We start from the raw sequence: 20,718 nt of genomic DNA, 5'->3' as shown, positions 1-20,718 counted from the left end.
GAACATGGACTGTTGGCTGAGCCTGATGGGAGTTACAGTCAAACCAGTTCCGAAGCCCTACAGGCCAGCCACCTCTGCTTTCTTTCCTGAGGCACTAACAGCAGCAGAGGGCCAAAGGACGTTTGCGGGGATGGATGGAGAGTTGGCTTCCAAGTTGGGCAGTGGAGTGGACGGAAGAAGAAATGCCATTCTGTTGGCAGCGGGCGTCTTCCCGCATGATGGGCCCTTTTGTTTTTCAGTACTTGGATTGCCTGTGGGCCCAGGTTCAGAAGCTGAAGAAAGACCGCTGGCAAGAAAGGCACATCCCAAGGCCATACCTTGCTTTTGACAACGTCCTCTGCGAGGCACTGCAGCACAATCTGCCTCCCTTCACTCCGCCACCTCACACCGAAGACTCCGTTTACCCGATGCCGAGAGTTATCTTCAGAATGTTTGACTACACTGATGATCCTGAGGTGAGTTGCGTGTACGTACGGATGGTGGAAAATGGATTGAGGCTGAATCACAACAAGACAGAAGCACTGTTTCTGGGGGACGGGGCGAACAGGTGTGGGGGGCTCCCTGGTCCTGAATGGGGTAACTAAAGAACCAGGTGCGCAGCCTTGGGGTCATTCTGGACTCACAGCTGTCCATGGAGGCGCAGGTCAATTTTGTGTCCAGCTCCCTCTGGTATGCCAGCTGAGATCCTACCTGCCCCAGATTAATCCTGCTTGGATTACTGCAATGTGCTCTACGTGGGGCTACCTTTGAAGGTGACTCAGAAACTACGACTAATCCAGAATGTGGCAACTAGACTGGTGACAGGGATTGGCCGCTGAGACCATATGAAACCGGTCTTAAAGGGTCTACATTGGCTCCCAGTGCATTTCCCAGCACAATTCAGAGTGTTGGTGTTGATCTTTAAAGCCCTAAATGGCTTCAGCCCTGAATATCTGAAGGAACATCTCCATCCCCATCATTCAGCTCCCTGAGGGCTGCCTAGCGGTTCCCTCATTGCAAGAAGTGTAGTTACAGGGAACCAGGCAGACGGCCTTCTTGGTAGTTGTGCCCGCCCTGTGGAATGCCCTCCCGGCAGATGTCAAAGAGATCAACTTTCCGTAGACATCTGAAGGTAGCCCTGTATCGGGAAGCTTTTAATGTCTGATGTTTTGTTGTGTTCTTTTATATTCTGCTGGAAGCTAACTAGAGTGGTTGCGGCAACCCATTCAGATGGACAGGGTACAAGTAAATTATTATTAATTATTTGCAAGCATGAAGTGTGCCTCCAGTTTAAATCCCAGGGGGCAGGGGTGTTCGTTTAATTCATTGCAGTCCCTGACTATAAGAGAGACACTTTATAATGGGGATATTGTCTTCTCTCCCTTCTAAAAATTTGGTCTTTGCGGTTTCTTTGGGTCCTGGACAGTTTTAGACAAAGAGTTGTGTAGACCAACAGTAGAGGCTTGCAGTAGTCAAGTGATTTCTTCAGGGCATAACCTGTCCCACCCTGCTCATAACAAACAAATATATTTGTCAGGGGCTCAGGAACAGAGGCACGGGAGAGAGGAAATGGAGAGCGAGGGGGAGGAATCTGAGGGCAGCGGAGGGCAGAATGACAGTGACCCGAGAGATTCCATGAGCCTCTCCAGTGAATCAGAAGATTCCCAGAAGGGGGCGCCGATGGCCAGGGCAAGGGGGGTCCCAGGGGGGACACACCAGAAGCAGGGGGCCAGCGGAGACTCCCAGAGCAGTAGCTGGAAATCAGGGCCAGTTTCCCCACCAGAGCGTAGTGGGGGGGAAGAGTCCCATAGGTCAGAGTCAGCGTCTCCTCCGGCAAGCAAGGAGGAGGAGTCAGGCCCAGCTAGCGTCCCCGAAGAGGGGAGCAGCGACAGGAGCAGTATAACGGTCAGAAGGAAGGTGGCAGGCTGGGCGCGCGCGCCAAGTTCAAATGTACAGGCGCGCGGGACAGCAGGAAGCCCGGATTGGGAACCAGGTCCTAAAGCCCGCCGGAGGGAGGGGGAAGACTCGGGGGACTCAGCGTCAGAAGAGTCTAGAAAGGGGAAAACCCCGGCGGACAGGCGGACCCAGAGGAGGAAAGAACAGAGGAAGAGGTGGAGCAAGGCTAGGGTCTTAAACTGGTGTCTGGGGGGAGGAGACTCAGACGGAGCTTCGGTGGTCTAGTCTAGGGTTTAAGACGTAGAGCTGCGCGCCGTGGCTGTAAAAGAGAAACTGAACTTCAATAAAGACTATTTGATATAACAACGGACTGGCGTTGGTCCTTTGTGAGCTGGGACCTAGGGCAGCTCTGACAATATTTTTGAGACTTTTGTTTCAAAAGTTGCTTTTTGGAGGACATAGGGGGCTGCTAAAAAAAAGAATAAAGAATCTAAAGTTCCCTTGAGGTCATGGAACCGGTTTCACAGTTCTTTGAATCTTGACCTGTTTTTAACAGCAGCAAAATTTATTATGGGGGGGGGGAATACTTTTTAGCTTTTTGAAATTACTTGCGAATGTTAAATCCCCTAGAAACAATAAATTGTATTGTATTATAACTATTGTCAAAGCTATAGTGCCAGTAATGCAGCCAAACTTTGTCGTTTATTTTGTTTAAAATGGACTTTTATGTTATATCACTTTTGCCATTTCTTAATTCCTTCATCAGGGTCCTGTTATGCCTGGCAGTCATTCCGCTGAAAGATTTGTGATAGAGGAAAATCTTCACTGCATCATTAAATCACACTGGAAAGAAAGGAAGACATGGTAGGAGTTACTTTTCATGCAGGGCGACCATTAGGAGATCAAAAGACCTTTGCTTTCTACCTACCTGACAGCACTGTTTTCTGCGTGTGGCTAAAGAGCATATTTGCTCGTGAGGTGAGGATGGCTGCAATTCACCAATTCATTTAAAAAGCAGCTTGCCTCTTCATCCAATTTCTGCTGTGAAAACCTGAAAGAAACTCTTCAGCTGCATCTGCCTCAAATTTCTGCAAATTGCACTGATCTGGAAAAGTTATATTTCACAGTGTCTCCACACAACCTCTTGCCACCGCCTAAGCCAGCCCTTTCACAAGTGCAGTATATTACAAACCTTTGATAAAAATAAGATCTATTATCTGATAAAGGGGAAAAAGGTATCTTTCCTGTCCGGCAGACAGTGACCTACCAAAAACCCAAATGTCTTAAACTTTGAAATGAAACCCTATAAGGAATTCTTCATAATGAAAAGTGATCAGGATAAAATATCTCCTGAAATAAAATTTCCGGTTGCCAAGTGGATGGTTGAAAACAAACTTGAGAAGAGCGGGCCTCCTGGGATACAGTCCCCTGAAAGGACAAAACACTTCTGGGGTTACTCCTCTTTGAGCCACCTCAGATTTAGGCTGGAAGGAGAACTGACCCCTCTAATTTTGACTGCTTTCAAATGCAAAGGTACAATTGAGGAACTGTATAAATGGAGTGAGTCACTGATGTATCCAGGAGGGAAATGATTTTAGAGTTGGGTAGCTGCAAAGGAACGCACTTAGCATCCTAGAGAATTGCTGCTGTCTACTTGGGCGCGAAATGCTCTTTATCAAATTGTGTCTTGACAATAAGTTCACAAAATAATGCTTTCAAAATCCAGACCTCTGTTCTTGCAGTTTCTGTAATAATGGCACATGGATCTCTCATTCTAGTCAATCAAAAGCTTATGGTGGGTTTTGAGGAGATATATACAGATACTTGGAGTCATCTTCAGTTTGCATAGTCCTTTTGCTATGCTTATGAGTCTTCCTGTCACTTTAGTGCCAGCTGCATGTGAATGGATACACATGCATTTAACTGACAGTCTGTTCTTTAGCAAGGCTTCAGTTTGCTTCCTAACTGACCTTTTTCTGTATTTGCATTCTTTGAATCACCGAGTCTGCCTTTTCCTCTAGTGCTGCTCAGTTACTGAGCTACCCAGGGAATAACAAGATCCCTCTGAACTACCACATAGTTGAGGTATGCATCTCTTTACCATATTTATCTTTTTCCTCTTTCAAAATGCCTTTACTTCCTATGCTGTAAACTCTGTTATAATTTACCCAGACTCATTTGCAAAAAAACAACAACACCCAACTATGCAGAAAAGGAGGTTGAATCTGTGTCAAACCTCATATATAAATAAATATGTTAAATACTGATGAACTATATCTGGCTAAATTGTTGTTGTTTTATTTACACCCCGTCCATCTGGCTGGGTTTCCCCAGCCACACTGGGCAATTTATAGAATATATAAATGCTGAGGATAGTGGTTAGAGCAATTGACCTAAGGCTAATTTCAAGCCCCAACTCAGCCTTCCAGCTTATTGGGTGCCCTTGGGGTCAGTCCCTCTCACTCAGCCTAACTTGCCTCACAGGGCAGTGGTGAGGATAAAATGGGGGCATTAGACCTTGGAGGAAAGGCAGGAAATAAATTTAATAAATATGCAAGTTTGTGCTTATTTGTGCAAAGTGTTGGTGCTGACCTTTAAAGCCCTAAACGGCCTCGGCCCATTATACCTGATGGAGCTTCTCCACCCCCATCGTTCAGCCCACACTCAGAGGTCCGGCTCCAAGGGCCTTCTGGCAGTTCCCTCACTGCGAGAAGTGAGGTTACAGGGAACCAGGCAGAGGGCCTTCTCAGTAGTGGCATCCTACCATCAGATGTTAAGGAAATAAACAACTATCTGGCTTTTAGAAGACATCTGAAGGTAGCCCTGTGTCGGGAAGTTTTTAATGTTTGATGTTTTCCTGTGTTTGATGTTTTAATTTGCTGGAAGCCGCCCTGAGTGGCTGGGGCAAGCCAGTCAGATGGGCGGCATATCAATGAATTGTTATTGCTGCTGCTGCTGCTGTTGTTCTTAGAGCATAAGACGGGTCATTTCACCACTATACCCCAGCAGTTGCCAGACTTAATACTAATAATGCCTTCTGATATCAGTTCAGATAAGACCGGTATGCAGTTCATTGTATCTGTGTCATGTTTTCCCCCCCAGGTAATCTTTGCCGAGCTGTTTCAGCTTCCTATTCCACCACACACTGAGGTCATGTACACAACACTCCTTATTGAACTTTGCAAACTTCAGCCCGGCTCCTTACCCCAAGTTGTATCCTTTCTTCTCAACAACTCTGATATCAGTTCGCACATTTTTTGTAGGAAAAAATGTTAATGCATTATGTATTACTGTTCACAGCTGTATTAGAAGTCGGTTGGTTGCCGATGCAGGTTATTTTGATTAATCGCTGAAATGAAAGTTGTGACTAAAAACGTTTTCATTGGTAACCAATCTTATTCATCAGGCAAAAAGAGGAAGGCTACTCAGAAGCGTAATGGTTGTAGCCTGCCCTGAGGCCTATGGGTGACGGGCAGGTAATGAATTAAAATAACAATTATAATAATTCTACATGGCAAATAAAATATTGCCCTGCCTCTTAAAGTGTCTAAATCCAAGATACAGTGGAACCTCGGCTGTCAAATGTAATCTGTTCCAGAAGACCGTTCGACTTCCGAAACGTTTGACAACCGAGGCACAAAGGGCTGTCAGCAAATTCAGTTGAGAAAATTGAAAAACACGTAGTGGGAGTCATTCGACTTCCAAGGTGCGTTCGAAAACGGAAGCATTTACTTCCGGGTATTCGGCGTTCAGGTTCCCAAATATTCGTCAGCTGAGACGTTCGAGAACCGAAGTTCCACTGTACTTGATTTGAGTCTGATTCAGTACCCTAGCACCCTAGGTTTGGGCACACACAGTTTCTCTCTTAACAAAGGGAGAGTTAAAGGTTCGTCCATATTATTCCTTAAATGGAATCTTGCAGCTTGCACAAGCCACAGAAATGCTGTACATGCGCCTGGATACAATGAACACTACTTGCATAGACAGGTAAGCAGGTGCACCTACCTTTAGATTTCTAAGAAGTTTGTGAAGCAGGTTTCATCAGATGTCATGGAGCGGTTGGATGCAGAGGAATGGTGGGAGGAATCAAGCAAGGGAAGAAGGCTCAGAACCTGGGGTGGGGTGGGGGGACAACAGTGAGTGGTCAGAGGGAGAAGACTGGGAGGAAGAGGTATTGGAAGCTGGAGAGGTAACAGGGCTTAATGATCTGGGAGAGTCTGGCAGGGGGAAGTCCAGAATCAGGCAGAAACTGAAGGAGGAGGAGGAGAGTGGAAAGAGGGAGGCCAAGAGGCAGAGATGAGTCAGGCTGGTGAAGAGTTATAGGTGTCTGCCCTCTCCCAGAACCAGAAGAGGCATGAAAAGGGCAGAGGAGAAATTGGCTGCATGCTGATGCCATCTCCGATTGCTTCAGGAAAGCACTGGAGAGCAGGGGACTTAAGACAGCTGTGAGAAGGCTGGGACTTTCAGTCTTGGCAATTGATTGTCATGGAGGAAGGCCGCAGGGAATGAGCCGCTCTGCTCACTAGGCCTGAAACTCAACAAAGTCTGTGGAGATCGTGTTTTTGTGCTAATAAAAAGTTAACTCCATTTTTGAGCTGTGTGATTACTGATAGGTGGGTTTCTGTGCCATCAGCTTATTTGAACTGAATAAATTTATAGCTGTTGTTTCCTGTTTTATGGTCACAGTGATTATCAAAGAGTGGGGGTAGCCAAGTACATCTTAGCTTGGAAGACGAGCCAGGAACACCTGTAAATACGCTTCAAGTATTACATACAAAACTATTATCTGAAGCGTCCATATCTGAACTACAGTGATACAGTGGTACCTCCCAAGACGAATGCCTCGCAAGACAAAAAAACTCGCTAGACGAAAGGTTTTTTTGTTTTTTGAGCTGCTTCGCAAGACGATTTTCCCTATGGGCTTGCTTCGCAAGACGGAAACGTCTTGCAAGTTTGTTTCCTTTTTCTTAACACCGTTAATACAGTTGCGACTTGACTTTGAGGAGCAACTCATAGTGTGGTAGCCTTTTTTGAGGTTTTTAAAGACTTTGGTGATTTTTGAAGCTTTCCCAAAACTTTCCCGACACCGTGCTTCGCAAGACGAAAAAAATCGCAAGACGACAAAACTCGCGGAACGAATTAATTTCGTCTTGCGAGGCACCACTGTACCTCTAGTTGCAGACACGATCCATTCCGGGTTGCTATTTGCACCCCGAAAAGTCTGCAACTAGAGTAGCGCTTCTGCGCAAGCGCGGAGTGTGATAGACCACTTCTGCCCGTGCGCACGTGGCGAAACCTGGAAATATACACTTCCGGGTTTGCCGCATTCGCAACCCGAAAAACCGCAATGTGAAGCAAACACAACAAGAGGTATGACTATATAATTAGCTTGTTTTACTAACTTCAAAGATAATTAGAACTTACAGAAGATCCAGTTATCTGACAGCTTTGGGCATTCTGCACCTTAATGTTAATTTTTTAAGAGTTCTGTATTTACATGCGCTTCATAACCAGTATTTCCAAGAATCCATTTGAACAAAATGGGTTGTGACATTCTTTGAAATGGCTAGGATATAGTGTGAATAATGTCACTGTGAATGGCTGTGGTTTGGTCATCTGGGAGTTAGTGAAAGTTTCCTTCTTTTTTCATGAAGGTTCATTAATTGGTTTTCCCACCATTTGAATAATTTTCAATTCCGTTGGAGCTGGGAAGACTGGTAAGTTTATTTCTTGTCAGTTTCTCAATTGCTTTCACATATACTTTTGTAATTTTTCAGTGATTCTTATTATCTCCTTCTGAAACATCCAAATGGTGCTAAATTCTGCAAATGTCAAATGACAAACGTGATATATTTTCAATGATTTCTGTGCAAGACTAGATAGCCCACAGGTATCTGTGGTTTAAAATGTCATTATGTGAAATTATGTAAGCTTTGCTGCCTTAAACTGTAACCCCCAGTACTGTTTGAATTTGCTTCCTAGTGGCTCTGACACTGCAGAGAGCCAAAGAAGCACAACATTGAAGATTGAAGCTTCCTAAATCAGTGCATATTAGACAAATACGCCTTTATATGCTTCTCTGGGTAATGGCAATTGCACAATTTTGTTCCAATGATAGGTCAGATTGTCTTTCTGAGGACCTTGACAAACCCAGACCTAAATTCGTAAGAGAAGTTTTGGAAAAATGTATGAGGTGAGTGAGGCATCAGAATTGCAGAAGGGGTAGTGTTCTTAGCCTATTTTTCCAACTTAATGCAGTTGCTAAAGTGAGGAAGAAATAATATCAGCTCCCACTCCAAACCAATAGTATTTGCTTAGTCTTTGTATGTTTGTCCAGGAATAGGGCACTTACTCATTATGAGTAAGACATCATCTGGATGGTATTTGTCTCACTAACGGGGGGGGGGGGGGGACAGTAGTTGGAAGTATTCTGCTGGGAGAAAAATGAGTAAATAAAAATAGTGCTGTTGAATGAATTTTTAAAATTCTCTCCGAGTTTAGTTTAATTCCTTGTTTTGTAATGTCTAATGATCAAACAACAAAAATTGACTAAATGGAAAGCAATTGAGCATACAAATAAATGAACCCAAATAGTTACCGGGAAGTAACTTCTATTCAGATCAGTGGAGCTGACTTCTGTGTAAATATGTTCAGGAGCTGGGTGTTAGGGGCATAATTGTACTTTGGACTATTCCTTTCCTGTTTCAGTGTAAAGCATAGACTTTGATTTTGCCATATCTAGATTTATAATCTGCATTCACTGAGGTTGAGTAAGGGTTCATGCTTGGCTGGGTTTTGTCCATAGACCTGTATCATGATAGGAGTATCACTTCTTCATTTTATGCAAAATCTTTTTTCCCTAGACTTTCCTACCACCAACGAATAGTGGATATTGTTCCTGCTACTTTTTCAGTCCTAACTCCTGCAAATCCAGCATGTATTTATAAATACGGAGATGAAAGCAACAGTATGTATATGGGTTATGCACTTGCTGCAGTGTTTTCTTTCTATTTTTAAATAGTTGGACTAGTTTTGTTGAATCTGCCTTTGGGGAGCTGGTGTGTAGTCTAGTGGGTGAGAGGCTGAGCTATGGATTGAGGTGGGGTCCTGGTTCAAATTTGGCCCCTGCCATAGACTCAACAGGCATTCTTGAGCAAGCAACTCTCTCAAAGCTACAACCTCCATCTGCAGTATGAGAATTGTAAAGATTACAAGAGAACTAGGAAATTCTTTAGCACTGTTTGTTTTGTTATACTAATAGCCTGAGCTTCCTCTAAAACAGCCTTTCTCAACCTGTGGGTCCCCAGATGTTGTTGAACTACAACTCCCATCACCCCTAGCTAGCAAAGCCAGATCTCAGGGATGATGGGAGTTGTAGTCCAACAACATCTGGGGACCCACAGGTTGAGAACCGCTGCTCTAAAAGGCCCAGAACAGCCTACAAGCAGCTCCTAATCTACAGTCCAGGTCCACATCTGCTTTGCTTCAGCAATATGATAGCAGAAGGTGCCCTTAAAGATGTACAGTCGTACCTTGGTTCTTAAACGTAATCCATTCCAGAAATCCGTTCGACTTCCAAAATGTTCAAAAACCAAGGTGCAGCTTCCAGCCGGCTGCAGGAGCTTCCTGCAAACAAGCAGAAGCCGTGTTGGATGTTCAACTTCTGAAAAACTTTCGAAAACACTTCCGGGTTTTTGGCATTTGGGAGCCAAAACATCCAAGTACCAAGTCGTTCGTGAACCCAAGGTGCTACTGTATTTGTCAGTTTCCTGCATGGTAGTTCAGGTTTTATGTTTGGAGCTCCTCAAAAGAGTTCGAGGAGCCTGGCAAAGTGCTGAGCAGAAAACCAGGCCAGCCTATTAGTGTGCAGGCAACTCTGGAATGAACAGTGTGTTCATTCTCAACAAGTTTTAAAACTTAACATCTAGGCTGGTGGGAGAAAAAAGGATTGTGAAGTTTGACTTGGTTGTTCACTCTGGAAGTCTGCAAGATGATGGCGTTTCTGCTGTCTTGGCTTTTATGAGGAAATAGGGCTTAAAAAATATATATATAAAGGTAACTTTGCTTCTTTGTTTATTTGTAGAGTCCCTTCCAGGATACAACGTTGCGCTCTGCTTAAACATCGCCATTAAAAACAAAGCAAGCAACGATGAGATTTTCACTATTTTGAAGGATGTGCCCAACCCTAATCAGGACGATGATGATGGTAAGAACTTCTGATAGCTGTAGTCAGGCGCTCCTAGTTCTTTCCGTATTTAAGCTTATTTCATCGTTCTGTAGAAGTGCTAATTTGCAACGTCGTCTGCTCTGAATGCATAGAATTAAACTTAGTTTCCATCATTCAACAAGTGTACAAAATATTAAGGAAACTGGATGACATGAGGTAAAAAAGTTGGATCACTTGATATGGAATGACCCTCCCATGGAGAAAAATTGGGGAAGAAAATGGCTCCTCTTTGGTTTCATGTACACACGCTTAGGCTCAGTTAAACACAGAGAGAGATCATACTTGCCTTTGGTTACATAGGCATAGGCCTTTTTTTATTAAAAAAAGGCAGAAAAATGTGGGTGCTGAATCAAAGGCTGTCCTGGAAGTACTGACTCAAATGTAACTTTTATTTTGCAGATGAAGGCTTCTCTTTTAATCCTTTAAAAATAGAGGTGTTTGTGCAGACGCTGCTGCATTTGGCCGCAAAGTCATTCAGTCACTCCTTCAGCGCTCTGGGAAGGTAAGTATAACCACAAAGTTGCCAGTGCTACCAATAGCACACTGCTACTGGCTCATATAACCAGTTTTAATTGTTTCTTACTTTATGAAGAGCCTGCCTGGAATTGATTCACAAGGCAGAAACTGCCAGACGGTTTTGCGAAAACCTTCGATTAAAGTATTTATCATTATTGTTTAGAGTGGTACCTCAGGTTACATACACTTCAGGTGACATACACTTCAGGTTACACACTCCGCTAACCCAGAAATAGTGCTTCAGGTTAAGAACTTTGCTTCAGGATGAGAACAGAAATCTGGCTTCGGCGGTGCGGCGGCAGCAGGAGGCCCCATTAGCTAAAGTGGTGCTTCAGGTTAAGGACAGTTTCAGGTTAAGAACGGACCTCCAGAACGAATTAAGTACTTAACCTGAGGTACCACTGTACTTGTATGGAGAGATGAGAGGCATATTTCTTTTTCTATCATACTATCAGTCAGCTGAACCTATGGCTAGCAGGACTATCTGCCCTTGTGCGGTGCTCCTGGTAACAGACAAGCTATCACTGCTGCGCTATCTTATTTTACCTGTAACCAGCGGGTGGGTTGCGGAGGAGATGCTTGAGATGAGGTGGAGTGTTCCCCCAAATCACCTTGCTGGTTGACAACAGCAAGCGCATGTTGGATCCCTGTGGGAGACTGTCAGACCTCAGAGTCCTTGCCTCCTCCCATTCTGAAAGAGACCCTGCTCTGTATGACTCGAAAAGGAGGGGACAGAATCATCTAGCTCTCTACTCACCCTCTCAGCCTTGCCACTCAACAGCTGTAGGTCCAAAGTGAGCTGCAGCCCTTGTTCAGCAATCAGCTTTTGAATGTCAGGTCACAGCCGATGAAAGAGCAGGCAATATAACTTTACCCCTTAACGGCCTTTCATTGCTATCTTTCCCTGTTCTGATAAGATTCCGCGAAGTCTTCAAAGCGCTGGCGGAAAGCGACGAAGGGAAGCTGCATGTGCTCAGAGTTACGTATGAAGTGTGGAAGAATCATCCACAGGTGAGGTTTCCTCCTTTTCCCACTCATCCAAAAAGTACATTTACGTTCCATCGATTGATTTCGGTGTAAAGTCTGTGCTGCTGCACCGGGCCCTAAATCAGGCTTCCTCAACCTTGGCCCTCCAGCACTGGCAGAGGAAGAGGAGTGCGCAGCTGCCCCGCCCCCAGAACGCGCACCAGCCCCGCCCCGCCTGCTCCCCCCCCCCCCCCCCGGAGCTGGAGCATGAAGCTCCGGCTCTGCCATCCAGATGTTTTTGGCCTACAACTCCGATGATCCCTAGCTAGCTGGACCCAGTGGTCAGGGATGATGGGAATTGTAGTCTCGGAACATCTGGAGGGCCGAGGTTGAGAAAGCCTGCCCTAAATCCGTGGGAGATTATTTCAGTGTTGCCTTTTGCTTTCCGCTGCCCGTTTTGCAGTTCACTTTCTCTTGCAGGCTCTGCATTGATTGTACATTAGAATATATCAATGATGCATTTGAGATAAGATATATGACGTATAAAATTAGTGCGGCTTATGCTTGGAGCAGGGCACAAAGCGCCGGCCGTCCCCCATTCAGCGTGGTAGTGCCAGGAGGCAGGCCACACCCGCAAATAAGCCTTGAATTTTAAAGGTGCTGCTTATTTGCGGATGCGGCTTATAGTCGGGTCAATACAGTCATACCTTGGGTTGAAGTAGCTTCGGGATGAGTATTTTCGGGTTGTGCTGCAGCGACCCGGAAGTAACGGAGCGCGTTACTTCCGGGCTTCGCCGCTCGCGCATGCACAGATGGTCAAAATGACATCACGCACACACGTGGAAGTGGGTTGCGTTCGCTTCAGGATGTGAACGGGACTCCGGAACGGATCCCATTTGCATCCAGAGGTACCACTGTACCTTTTTTGTAGGATTAAACAACATTCCACATGTATTTTCCCTGTAATCTTCATGATAGCTCATTATCACCGCATGCAGCAATGATTCCCAATCTTTGAATAATTAGACAAAGTGCCCTAGACACCTGTTTCTGTACAGCAGTTAAGCTGGAATAAACCCTGCATGCAGATTTAACCATTAAAGGTACTATTTTGTTACTTGGAGTGTAGTTTCCTTTAGGTTTATTGCAGGCAGCAGGGATAACACAGCTAATATTGCCTCCCAATGCAGAGACTTCTCTCTTAAGTGACACACCTTGAACTCTCTTTTGTGACTCGCACCAAAGCACAGGGGAGTAAGCTCATCTCACGGTTTTGGTTTTGAAACTTTTTTTTTATTCTGAATTAAATTTCTAAAATAAAAAGTGTACCATAGCTTTCAAAAATTTAGGAAGCAGCATTAGATTATGCTTCCTGAGTTGTCACTACTATAAGATAGTTGAGCAGGAGAGACAGGGGTGTGCCCTTATTTTGCCTAATCTGTTCTTTTCAGTAGCAAATAAGCACCTGCTTTTGATAAGCTGATCCAGAAACCCTTTGCTTCCCTTTTCACGCAGATGATTGCTGTGCTGGTGGATAAGATGATTCGCACACAGATTGTGGATTGTGCTGCAGTAGCAAACTGGATTTTCTCTCCAGAGCTGGCTCATGATTTCACTAGGTAACTAGATGTAAATCTCCCTCTTCCACCCCTCTTTTTTTAATTGTTTGGGTTGTGATTTGAATGATGCTGGCAGCAGGTCACCTTTTAACTTTCTCAAAATACTCGTGTTGAGTTAACAGCCTTTCACTCAGCTTTTCAAAACTCACACGAAGAAATTACAGAATTTTTGGTAATTCAACCATTTCCGTTTATGGCAGGGAGCAAAATCCTGGTGCGTTGGGCCCAATTCACACACATTGTGCTGCAACAAACCTGGATTTGCCAGAGTGTGTGAATGACAATAGGCCACAGCCAGTGCCAGTTCTTTCTCGTGTACATCTGCAATGCACTCCAGGTTGCAAACAGAATTGTTACATTCATGCTTGATACTTCAGGAGATGTGGTTTACAGTACAGTCAAACCTCATATCCCAAACGCCGAAAGCCCGGAAGTAAATGCTCCAGTTTTCAACCATTTTCCGGAAGCTGGACGTCCAACACGGCTTCCGCTTGAGTGCAGGAAGCTCCTGAAACCAATAAGAACCCGCACCTCAGTTGTTGAACATTTCGGAAGCCGAACCCGGAACAGATAATGTTCAACAACCGAGGTTTTACTGCACGTCTAAGACATCATTCATGAAATGCCCCTTAAAATGAATTGTAGGGAAGATCCATTGATGGTACAGGATGCTTATTCCTAATCCACAGCCTCCTGTATCTTGCAGTTAATAGCCAGCTTTACAAGAGAGCATATACGATGTGTACATTAGCATTATGACTGAAACGAGCCAAAGTATATTGTATGAACTAGAGCATCTGCTTCTTTCTCTGCTAGGTTTTATATCTGGGAAATCTTACACTCAACAATCCGTAAGATGAACAAGCATGTGGTGATGATCCAAAAGGAGCTAGAGGAGGCCAAAGCGAGATTAGCCAAACAGCACAAACGTGTAGGTAACCATTTTCCAGGGCTGTGAAAAGAACGTTACTTGACGTAAAGATGTGTATAAACCAGCAGTACTGTAACTCTTTTCCACCAACAATAAAAACGAAAGAATTGCTATACTGTGTAAAAGTCCAACACTCTGTTTTCAGCAGCAGCCAGCCAGAGGCTTCTGTAAACGTCATCGTGTGTTTGTCTCCATCATCTGATACATTGCCTCTGAAAAATGGGGGAGAGCCTGGCAAATAGCCATTGGTAGACCTCTCTTCCATGGATGTGCCCATTCCTTTTTTTAAAAAGCCATCGAGCAAATAGCAATCACCACATCTTGAGGTAATATGTTGATTATGAGTGTTATGTCTGGCAGAACAAAGGACCAAATTAGGCCGTTACTTTCATTGTGTAGCAAGCAGCTACATCTGAGCTTTTTCTTTATTTAATTGCAGGCACAATTGACTGATTGTGGATCAGGAACACATACAAAGAGGAGAGGCTTACCCCATTCCTTCCTAGCAGCGCTCCTGACTAAAATTGCTGCACCCTAGTCTAGCTATGAGGCTTACATGAGAAGTTCCCATTGATGCCAGTGCAAGCTTTTGTTTTTGTTAAGACTCAGATCCCCCTGCCTTGCACATGCTGTTCCTGATGACATTGGCCACCTCTGCAGCTGCAACATTGGGCAGTAGCCAAACCACTCGTTCCATCAGTGCAAGATTTATTTTTGCACAGTACAGTGGTGCCTCACAAGACGAAATTAATTCGTTTTGCGAGTTTTTTCGTCTTGCGAAGCACGGTTTCGGAAAAGTTTTGGAAAAGCTTCAAAAATCACCAAAGTCTTCAAAAACCTCAAAAAAGGCTACCACACCGTGTGCTATGAGTTGCTCCTCGAAGTCAAGTCGCAACTGTATTAACGGTTTTAAGAAAAAGGAAACAAACTTGCAAGAGGTTTCCGTCTTGCGAAGCAAGCCCATAGGGAAAATCGTCTTGCGAAGCAGCTCAAAAAACCAAAAATCCTTTCGTCTTGCGAGTTTTCCGTCTTGCGAGGCATTCGTCTTGCGAGGTACCACTGTACACACATACACCTCTGACACACCCTGTGCATTCTCCCAGATCTGCTCCATGGGGCTGGGGGAAACCCCAGAACAGAGTTAGGGGGCTGAAGGGGAGAGGAAGTTCTGTTGCCCAGCCAAAAGTCCTTGCACTGATAGAAAGTGTGCAGTGAATACTGGCCTAAATTATGCTGGGAATCTAATAGGACATGCAGAGGTCAGAAATGCTTGCAGTGACTTGAGTTTCTCATTGTATTGTGTACCGCTGTGACAACCTCCCTTCTTTCCCTGAGAACCCCAGAGCAGCTTATATTGGGAATCCAAAGTGGTTTCCTGGGCTGGGTCAGCTTATCTTTACTGTAGATCAATATTTCATGGCATCAGGCAACACACGCAGCAGTACCTTTTTATTTTGTTATATCTTACACGTTGCATTTATTCTTTTAGTAAATGCTATAGATGCATGCTAAAATCATGACTGTAGCTCACTCCAGGCTTGAAGAGAGAAGCTTTCAGTGCTTTTGTGGGATGGGTCTCTATAAACTAAAAAAGGGAGTGAAACAGAATGTGCCCTAGCTAACCTTTTGGTCTCGGAGCTCTTATGACCCCCCTGTTAAATGTTAACTATTCCTCCCCAGCGAGACAGTGATGATGATGACGATGATGACGATCGAAGTAGCGACAGGGAAGATGGACCCCTCGAAGAGCAGATAGAACGCCTGCAAGAAAAAGTTGAATCGGCTCAAAGTGAACAAAAAAACCTCTTCCTTGTAATATTCCAGGTAAATGCAGAAATATTCATTGGCTTTTAGAAAATGGGTTACCCTATTTTTCCGTGTATAACACGACCCCTATTTTGGGGGACTGAAATTTATGAAAATGCGGGAAGACGACTCCCATTAAAAAAAAAAAAATTTAGAGTAAAGAAAACCTAGTCTAATAGATGGGAAAGTACGGTAATAGAAGATGGGCTGTTGAGTGTTGGGGAAGCTATGAACCTCAGCTTTGCAAAACTTTATAATTTGTATTTTAACCCTTTAAGTTAACCAGTTTTACTGTGGGTGTTTTTGGTGTGAAATTGCTTGAGATATTTTATGGGAAGCGATTCATAAATGGAACCAAATAAATGATATGAAAAGTTTCAAGTAGAGGAAGCAATTCCAAGTATTTGGGAACTTGAGGAGGAATTAATTGCAGTGCTAAGTTAAAGTCCCTGAACTGTACTGCTAGTTGTACTAGCACAGGGGTCAGCAAACCTTTTCAGCAGGGGGCCGGTCCACTGTCCCTCAGACCTTGCGGGGGGCTGGACTATATTTTGGGGAAAAAATAAAAATGAACAAATTCCTATGCCCCACAAATAACCCAGAGATGCTTTTTAAATAAAAGGGCACATTCTACTCATGTAAAAACACGCTGATTCCTGGACTGTCCACGGGCCAGATTGAGTAGGCGATTGGGCTGGATCCGGCCCCCAGACCTTAGTTTGCCTACCCATGTACTAGCAGAATGGTTTGTGCTGGATAAGCTCTTGAGGGCAGCATGGTCTCATAGCTGTGGTTAGGCAACAGATTGCTGTAGCCCTCATACTGTTGCACAACCAGCTTCAAGAAGTGAAACTATTGTGCTGGCCTGTTCTCATGCTCGTTGAACCCGGGAAAAGATCTCCGGAAATTAGCAATGAATTCTGTGCTAAGTGGCGCTGTTCTGTCATGAAATTTCCATTCTTTAATTCAGAAATGCTATTTCTCACATGTCCTCATTCTCTTGTCTTGTCTGTGGACGTTGACTTCCCTGTATTTGAAAGATGTTGCTAATATTGCCCTTTCCAGCGCTTCATTATGATCCTCACGGAGCACTTAGTGCGCTGTGAAACGGGAGGCATTGATGTGATTACACCTTGGTACAAGAACTGTATAGAGAGGCTGCAGCAGATCTTCTTACAGGTAGGTCTCATTCCTTTCCAAAGTCACGAATGTGGTGACTAGAAATTGCGTAGAAATGTGGTCGCACAGAAATGATAATTCTGCATTCGCAAGTACTTGCTTGAGGTAAATGTTCAGGAGGAAGCTATATTCGGCTGATAGTCCATATAAATGGGCTTTTTCAAAATCGTTTATGCTAGAGGCCAATGTACAGTGGTGCCCCGCAAGACGAATGCCTCGCAAGACGGAAAACCCGCTAGACGAAAGGGTTTTCCGTTTTGGAGGTGCTTCGCAAAATGAATTTCCTATGGGCTTGCTTTGCAAGACGAAAATGTCTTGCAAGTTCCTGCGGGGTTCCCCCCCCCCTTTTTCCCAAGCCGCTAAGCCGCTTATCAGCTGATCCGCTAAGCCGCTAATAGCGCTAATCCGCTAATCCGCTAATGGGCTTGCTTCGCAAGACGAAGAGACTCGCGGAACGGATTCTTTTCGTCTTGCGAGGCACCACTGTAAACCTGAGGCAGGTTTCACTTAGTCTTTCTATACAGAAGCACATCTTGCTTGTCTTAAACCGACTGATTGTTCCTGTCACTTTCGTTTATGATTAAGACCAGGGGTCAGCCAACCTTTTCAGCAGGGGGCCGGTACACTGTCCCTCAGACCTTGGTGGGGGGCCGGACTATATTTTGAGGGGGGGGGGAATGAACAAATTCCTATGTCCCACAAATAACCCAGAGATGCATTTTAAATAAAAGCACACATTCTACTCATGTAAAAACACGCTGTCCGCGGGCTGGATTTAGAAGGTAATTGGGCCAGATCCAGCACCTGGGTCTTAGTTTGCCTACCCATGATTAAGACTGTCCAGCCCTTCAACCATTTTTTATACTATTCTTCTCCCTGTCTCTGGCTGCTCTTCTCAGGTTCTGTTTTTTTTTTTTTAAGTGGAATGACCAGAATTGCAGGCGACATTCTCGGTGTATTTTATCCATTCATAATAAGTTTCTGGTGTTCCTCAGCTGCCGAGTGAATGCGGGGGGGATGTGCTTTCTCTCACTATGTCCTGCCAAGACCAGTAATGAGTAACTGAGACGGCTCTTTTCTGTCTGCAGCATCACCAGATCATCCATCAGTACATGGTGACGTTGGAGAACCTTCTCTTCACAGCAGAATTGGATCATCATATATTGGCTGTGTTTCAGCAGTTCTGTGCATTGCAGGCCTGAGAGACTTCGTTTTTGTACAGGACTTAATTGACTTCACCTTTTTAAAACAAAAATGGGAAAATTGATGAGGGAAGAGGAGGAAAGAAGCTTTTAATTGGAAAACAAGCTTGCCGTGCTGTCGTAGATAAGCTACTCGGCACTCAAACGGGGCAGTTCTTTTAGCAGTAGAGGCCTAACTCTTGTTTTACGACTGCTAGGTGACTGGGATGGAATAATGTGTGGATTTCTAATTTTGAAATGGTTTGAATGCTGGCTTCATCGTGGCATTTGTTTTGTCCCCTTCTGTTGTTTGTATAAAAATAAAAATAGGGAATAAATAGGATTGGTTACCTTTGCTTGGCCCTTACATAAGAATGAATTCCCTCATTATAATAATGTGAAGCAAGCATCAAGACTTGTGAATCTGAAGAGCAGCTTCCCAATGAGTAAGATTAAACTCTCTGAGGGACAGGAGCATAGGACATGTGAAATGCTAAACAGGTCAAGCCTCCAGAGTAGCCTAGAGTATATGTTTGTTATCAAAATTAATTTTCATGGTTGTATGAAACACGGTTGAAATACAATCAGAATATGTTTTTTAAATCTGCCTATTGTACTTATTTTGGATCTCAACGAATAGGTGAAACATATATTTGGGTCGCAAACATCCTGTAAGAAATAACTACAATACATAACGATTTCTTAGTGCTTCACATATGTTCTGGATGGAGGGTGGGATGGAGGTTGGGACTCCTATGACTTCGTAACAGTGGGAAGTGTGGCATTCACCTACCGTATTTTTTGCTCTATAAGACTCACTTTTTCCCTCCTAAAAAGTAAGGGGAAATGTGTGTGCGTCTTATGGAGCGAATGCAGGCTGCACAGCTATCCCAGAAGCCGGAACAAGAGGATTGCTGCTTTCACTGCGTAGCGATCCCTCTTACTGTTCTGGCTTCTGAGATTCAGAATATTTTTTTTCTTGTTTTCCTCCTCCAAAAACCAGGTGTGTCTTGTGGTCTGGTGCGTCTTATAGAGCGAAAAATACGGTACTTAGCAGAAGTTGGCAGCCCAAGCTCCGGAATGTGTTCTGCTCCAGCCACCATTACAGGGTAACTTTCTGAAAAAAGCAAATTGACTGTGAGCTGGACTGGGAAGAACCTTGTCTCCAGACCATCTCACTTTGTGAAGAAGAAAGCAGCCTGGTCTGCTGTAAAATAATAATACATTTTATAAAGCATCGATGCATGTTGTGCATCGTCCTAAATGCTCATTACTTGCTCAGGAATTTGGCCAGGATGAAGTGCTGAGTTAGAAATGGCTTCGCAAGACATCTTGGTCACACCCCTCTTGGTTCTGGGAGAAACAACCTATCCAGATCCACCACAGGGCTTAACTGTATTCCCACATGCCATGAACCTGTTTCTCTGCCCAAGGACTGTGTGAAGAAGACTTGGTGGTTTTTCCGAAGACCTCACATTCTGCAATTCAGTGATACTGTTGTATTTCTCAGCTATAGCATCTTTGCCATGAACAACTATAAAGGATGGGCAAAACTTGGGAGTGATAGTAAAGACTGGACAGGCTACTGTCTCATATTAGAAAAGAGTATTTTAGCAGTCCTAAATTACGGGTCTAAATTAAGGTAAAGGTACCCCTGCCCGTACGGGCCAGTCTTGACAGACTCTAGGGTTGTGTGCTCATCTCACTCTAGAGGCCGGGGGCCAGCGCTGTCCGCAGACACTTCCGGGTCACGTGGCCAGCGTGACAAAGCTGCATCTGGCGAGCCAGAGCCGCACACAGAAACGCCGTTTACCTTCCCGCCAGTAAGCGGTCCCTATTTATCTACTTGCACCCGGGGGTGCTTTCGAACTGCTAGGTTGGCAGGCGCTGGGACCGAGCAACGGGAGCGCACCCCGCCGCGGGGATTCGAACCGCCGACCTTTCGATCAGCAAGCCCTAGGCGCTGAGGCTTTTACCCACAGCGCCACCCGCGTCCATTCCTGGGTCTAAATTAGCTTTTTCCTAATCTTTGACTAACTCAGGAATGGAGTCGGACAAATTAAGACAAGAAACACAGTATTAGGCTGCATTGAAAAACTGACAGATTGCCAGATCAGGATGGTATCTTAAAGGATTCAGAATGAATTTGTGATCTTCTAACAAAATTATGTAACTTGTCTCAGAGGTTTGCCTCCTGAGGCATTCTCACAGGAGTGTACATCAGTATTTGCAGTCCCAAGTGTTGCTAGGTGTTCCTACCTTTCCTCGTTGCACAGAACCATTTCTCTCTGATTAATTTCCCCAAGCACTTAATTTGCATCTGGTTTCTCTACACACCTCGTTACTGAATGCCTTCACCATTTAAGTTGTTTCTTACTGAAAAGCTTGAGATTGTCTTGGCTTAAAAGCCCTTGCTGT

At 44.5% G+C, this 20,718-nt stretch overlaps 1 protein-coding gene across 2 annotated transcripts in view; it reads left to right on the top strand.

The window, feature by feature from the left end:
- Positions 1 to 18,903, top strand: part of NCBP1 (nuclear cap binding protein subunit 1) — a 31,081-nt gene extending 12,178 nt beyond the window's left edge. For both annotated transcript variants that reach the window (XM_028711853.2, XM_028711854.2), the window contains 16 exons: positions 240 to 455; positions 2,642 to 2,739; positions 3,897 to 3,960; positions 4,978 to 5,088; positions 5,798 to 5,862; positions 7,530 to 7,592; positions 7,994 to 8,068; positions 8,739 to 8,842; positions 9,959 to 10,081; positions 10,502 to 10,604; positions 11,536 to 11,629; positions 13,100 to 13,203; positions 14,020 to 14,134; positions 15,815 to 15,958; positions 17,006 to 17,119; positions 18,208 to 18,903. In XM_028711853.2, the coding sequence (XP_028567686.2) occupies positions 240 to 455; positions 2,642 to 2,739; positions 3,897 to 3,960; positions 4,978 to 5,088; positions 5,798 to 5,862; positions 7,530 to 7,592; positions 7,994 to 8,068; positions 8,739 to 8,842; positions 9,959 to 10,081; positions 10,502 to 10,604; positions 11,536 to 11,629; positions 13,100 to 13,203; positions 14,020 to 14,134; positions 15,815 to 15,958; positions 17,006 to 17,119; positions 18,208 to 18,321 (1,707 nt within the window). In that variant the 3' untranslated portion in view covers positions 18,322 to 18,903. The remainder of the gene's footprint in view (positions 1 to 239; positions 456 to 2,641; positions 2,740 to 3,896; positions 3,961 to 4,977; positions 5,089 to 5,797; positions 5,863 to 7,529; positions 7,593 to 7,993; positions 8,069 to 8,738; positions 8,843 to 9,958; positions 10,082 to 10,501; positions 10,605 to 11,535; positions 11,630 to 13,099; positions 13,204 to 14,019; positions 14,135 to 15,814; positions 15,959 to 17,005; positions 17,120 to 18,207) is intronic.
- Positions 18,904 to 20,718: the final 1,815 nt, after the last annotated feature.

The sequence above is a fragment of the Podarcis muralis genome, chromosome 17 (genome assembly GCF_964188315.1).
Source record: "Podarcis muralis chromosome 17, rPodMur119.hap1.1, whole genome shotgun sequence".
Taxonomy (NCBI): Eukaryota; Metazoa; Chordata; class Lepidosauria; order Squamata; family Lacertidae; genus Podarcis; species Podarcis muralis.
The sequence above is the reverse complement of the archived record's forward strand: the minus strand, read 5'-3'. Positions and strand labels throughout refer to the sequence as shown.